General features: G+C 39.2%; 1 protein-coding gene across 2 annotated transcripts in view; it reads right to left on the minus strand.

Moving 5' to 3' along the window:
• Positions 1 to 2,342: 2,342 nt before the first annotated feature.
• TMEM208 (transmembrane protein 208) overlaps positions 2,343 to 2,885 on the minus strand; it is a 59,102-nt gene continuing 58,559 nt past the window's right edge. Inside the window, exon 6 of one of the 2 annotated variants that reach the window (XM_040410061.1) lies at positions 2,343 to 2,775. In XM_040410061.1, the coding sequence (XP_040265995.1) occupies positions 2,635 to 2,775 (141 nt within the window). In that variant the 3' untranslated portion in view covers positions 2,343 to 2,634. The remainder of the gene's footprint in view (positions 2,776 to 2,885) is intronic. The other variant, XM_040410060.1, reaches the window with a different exon arrangement.

A 2,885-nucleotide genomic window follows, 5' to 3' on the forward strand; every position in this document is an offset into this window, starting at 1 on the left:
CGCGCGGCATCGCGGCGGGTGTATCATTGAAAATACGGCAAAATCAGCAGCATTCGCCCCATAAGACGCACTGCTATTTTCCTGCTATAAAGTGCGTCTTATAGGGCGAAAAATACGGTAAGTCTCCTTGCAGCCTGGCCTCAGATAGAGACTCCTGTTCCTCCATTACTGGGATGAACAGGTTGTCTCTCTCCTGCTCCTATGTGAGGGATTATCAGGGCGACTTCGGGTTTCTAGGAATCCTGAGTATGAGTCGTCCTACCATCGGGGTCCGCTCATACAGTGAGGAGTCAGGGGGAGGATTAGGGAGGTGACCTGCTCCCTTATTACTCCTTTTGGCCAGGCTGATCCCCTTTTACCCTTTGACACACTTGATGGGGTAGATCATATGATATTTTTATAGAGCCAGTCGGACGCAGCAATACCCAATATGTCTTTATTTATTTTTTTCCATTTTCTTATAGCCATGGTTTTGTATGTGGACTTGTTTTTTGTGGGACGAGGTGATGTTTCCATTGGTACTATTTTGGGGTACATAAGACTCTTTGATCAGTTCATATTATGTTTTTTGGGAGGCAAGGGGATAACAAAAAATAGCTTTTTTTTACGTGCAAAACTTTTATGTTTATGAAAAGCTTTTTTTGTTGTTTTACACTATGTCCACCATAAGCTCATACAAGACCTCTGAGGGACAGTTAACATCAACTTTTTTTATTTACTACTGAGTTCTACTGTGGCGATCCAGAATGCAGGGACATGGAGGAACGGTCCCTGCCTTTTCTATGGGGAGCCCTGCTGTCGCTGACTATGGGGGCCCCCCCCCCTCTCAGCAGCTGCACAATTAGCGTGCAGATCCAATCTCTGAATGGACGTTCTAAAGCTGGAAGCTTATAGTCTATGGGCAGTCAGGAAGTGGCTAAGGATCAACGTAAAAAAAAGTCTAATTAAAACTACTAACCCTGGACTCACCGTACTTACAAAAGTCGCAGTGAAGGAAATAGGTTCTGAGTGAAGAAAGGTACTAAATGGAGCAATTCATTGACTTCTCAGACACATGGGTCAAAATCACAATCCTGGACAAAGACTAGTGTCTTCACTCTGAAGAGAGGATCTTATAGTCCTCATTCTAATTAACCCTTTCATAACCAAGGGTCATTGATGCCCCAGTGTCCAGGTCAAATTTTACAAATCTGACATGCGTCACTTTATGTGGTAATAGCTTTGGAACACTTTTATTTATCCAAGCCATTCGGAGATTGTTTTCTCGTGACACATTGTAATTCATGACAGTCATAAATTTGTGTCAATATATTTCACCTTTATTTATGAAAAAATCCCAAAATTACCAAAATTTTAGAAAAATTCAAAAACTTAAAATTTCTTTGCTTTTAAAACAGAAAGTGATTCCTCATAAAACATTTATTACCTAACATTCCCCATACGTATACTTTATGTTGGAATCATTTTAGAAATGTCATTTTATTTTATTTTTTTAGGACGTTGGAAGGCTTAGAAATTTAGAAGCAATTCTTAAAATTTTTAAGAAAATTTCCAAAACCCACTTTTTAAGGACCAGTTCAGGTCTGAAGTCACTTTTATGGGGGTATCCACTATGTAAGCCCCACAATGATCTTATTGTAGAAACTAAACCCCTCAAGTTACTCAAAACTGATTTTACAAACTTTGTTAACCCTTTAGGTGTACCACAAGAATTAAAGGAAAAAGGAGATGATATTTCAAAATTTCACTTTTCTGGCAGATTTTCCATAATATAATTTTTTTTTCTTTAACACATTGAGGGTTAACAGCCAAACAAAACTCAATATTTATTACCCTGATTCTGCGAATTACAGAAACACCCCACATGTGGTCGTAAACGGGCGCAGAAGAAAAGGAGCGCTGCATGGTTTTTTGAAGGCAGATTTTGAGTAGAAACTCCCAAAAAGTGACCCTATTTTGGAAACTAGGGAATAAGGTGCCAGATTTGTTGGTACTATTTTTGGGTACATATGATTTTTAATTGTTCTATATTAAGTTTTTTGTGAGGCAAGGTAACCCAAAAAAATTCTATTTTGGCACAGTTTTGTTATTTTTAATATTTTACAAGATTCATCTGACAGGGTAGATCATGTGCTATTTTTATAAGAGCAGGTTGTTACGGACGCAGTGATATCACATATGTCTACTTTCTTTGTTTTAGTTTTTCATAATAAAGCATTTTTGAAAAATAAATTGTTTTTGTGTGTCCATTTTCTGAACGCCATATATATATTTTTTCTGCTGATCATCTTGTGCAGGGGCTCGAAAGAGTTGAGGTTTTTATTGGTACCTTTTTGGGTACATAGGATTTTTGCGCATTCATTATTACACTTTATGACCAAAAAAATTGGCTGTTTTGGAACAGTTTTTATTTTTACAGCATCCATCTGAGGGGTTAGGTCATGTGACAGTTTTATAGAGCAGATCCTTACGGACGTGTCGATAACTTTATTGTGGCCAGTATTGGATGGTATGATCTCCTTTTAGGACCCTCTGTCAACCACTGGAAGTCTTGCATAGAAAATCCTCCATCAGTTCAGACATGAGGAACAGGATCTCACATTGTCTATTTCTTCATGAGTCCTTGGGCTGTGCTCAGAAGCGTTTCATCTGCCGCCTTTCCTGGCGTCTTTGACGCTTTTCATTCTGTTCTGGAGGAGCAGTTGAGGATGAATCGGTTGAGAACCATGGGCCAAGAACATTCACCCAGAGTAGATAAAGTGCACGTCCTGGGGCCTGCAAAACAAGGGAATACAGTCAAACGAGATCACAACCACCACCAATAGGGGAAGACAAAGGAAAAAGATCAGCAGTTCTTCCAATCAATCACACCCAGCATCTCTGGC

Source organism: Bufo bufo, chromosome 10 (genome assembly GCF_905171765.1).
Source record: "Bufo bufo chromosome 10, aBufBuf1.1, whole genome shotgun sequence".
Classification (NCBI taxonomy): Eukaryota; Metazoa; Chordata; class Amphibia; order Anura; family Bufonidae; genus Bufo; species Bufo bufo.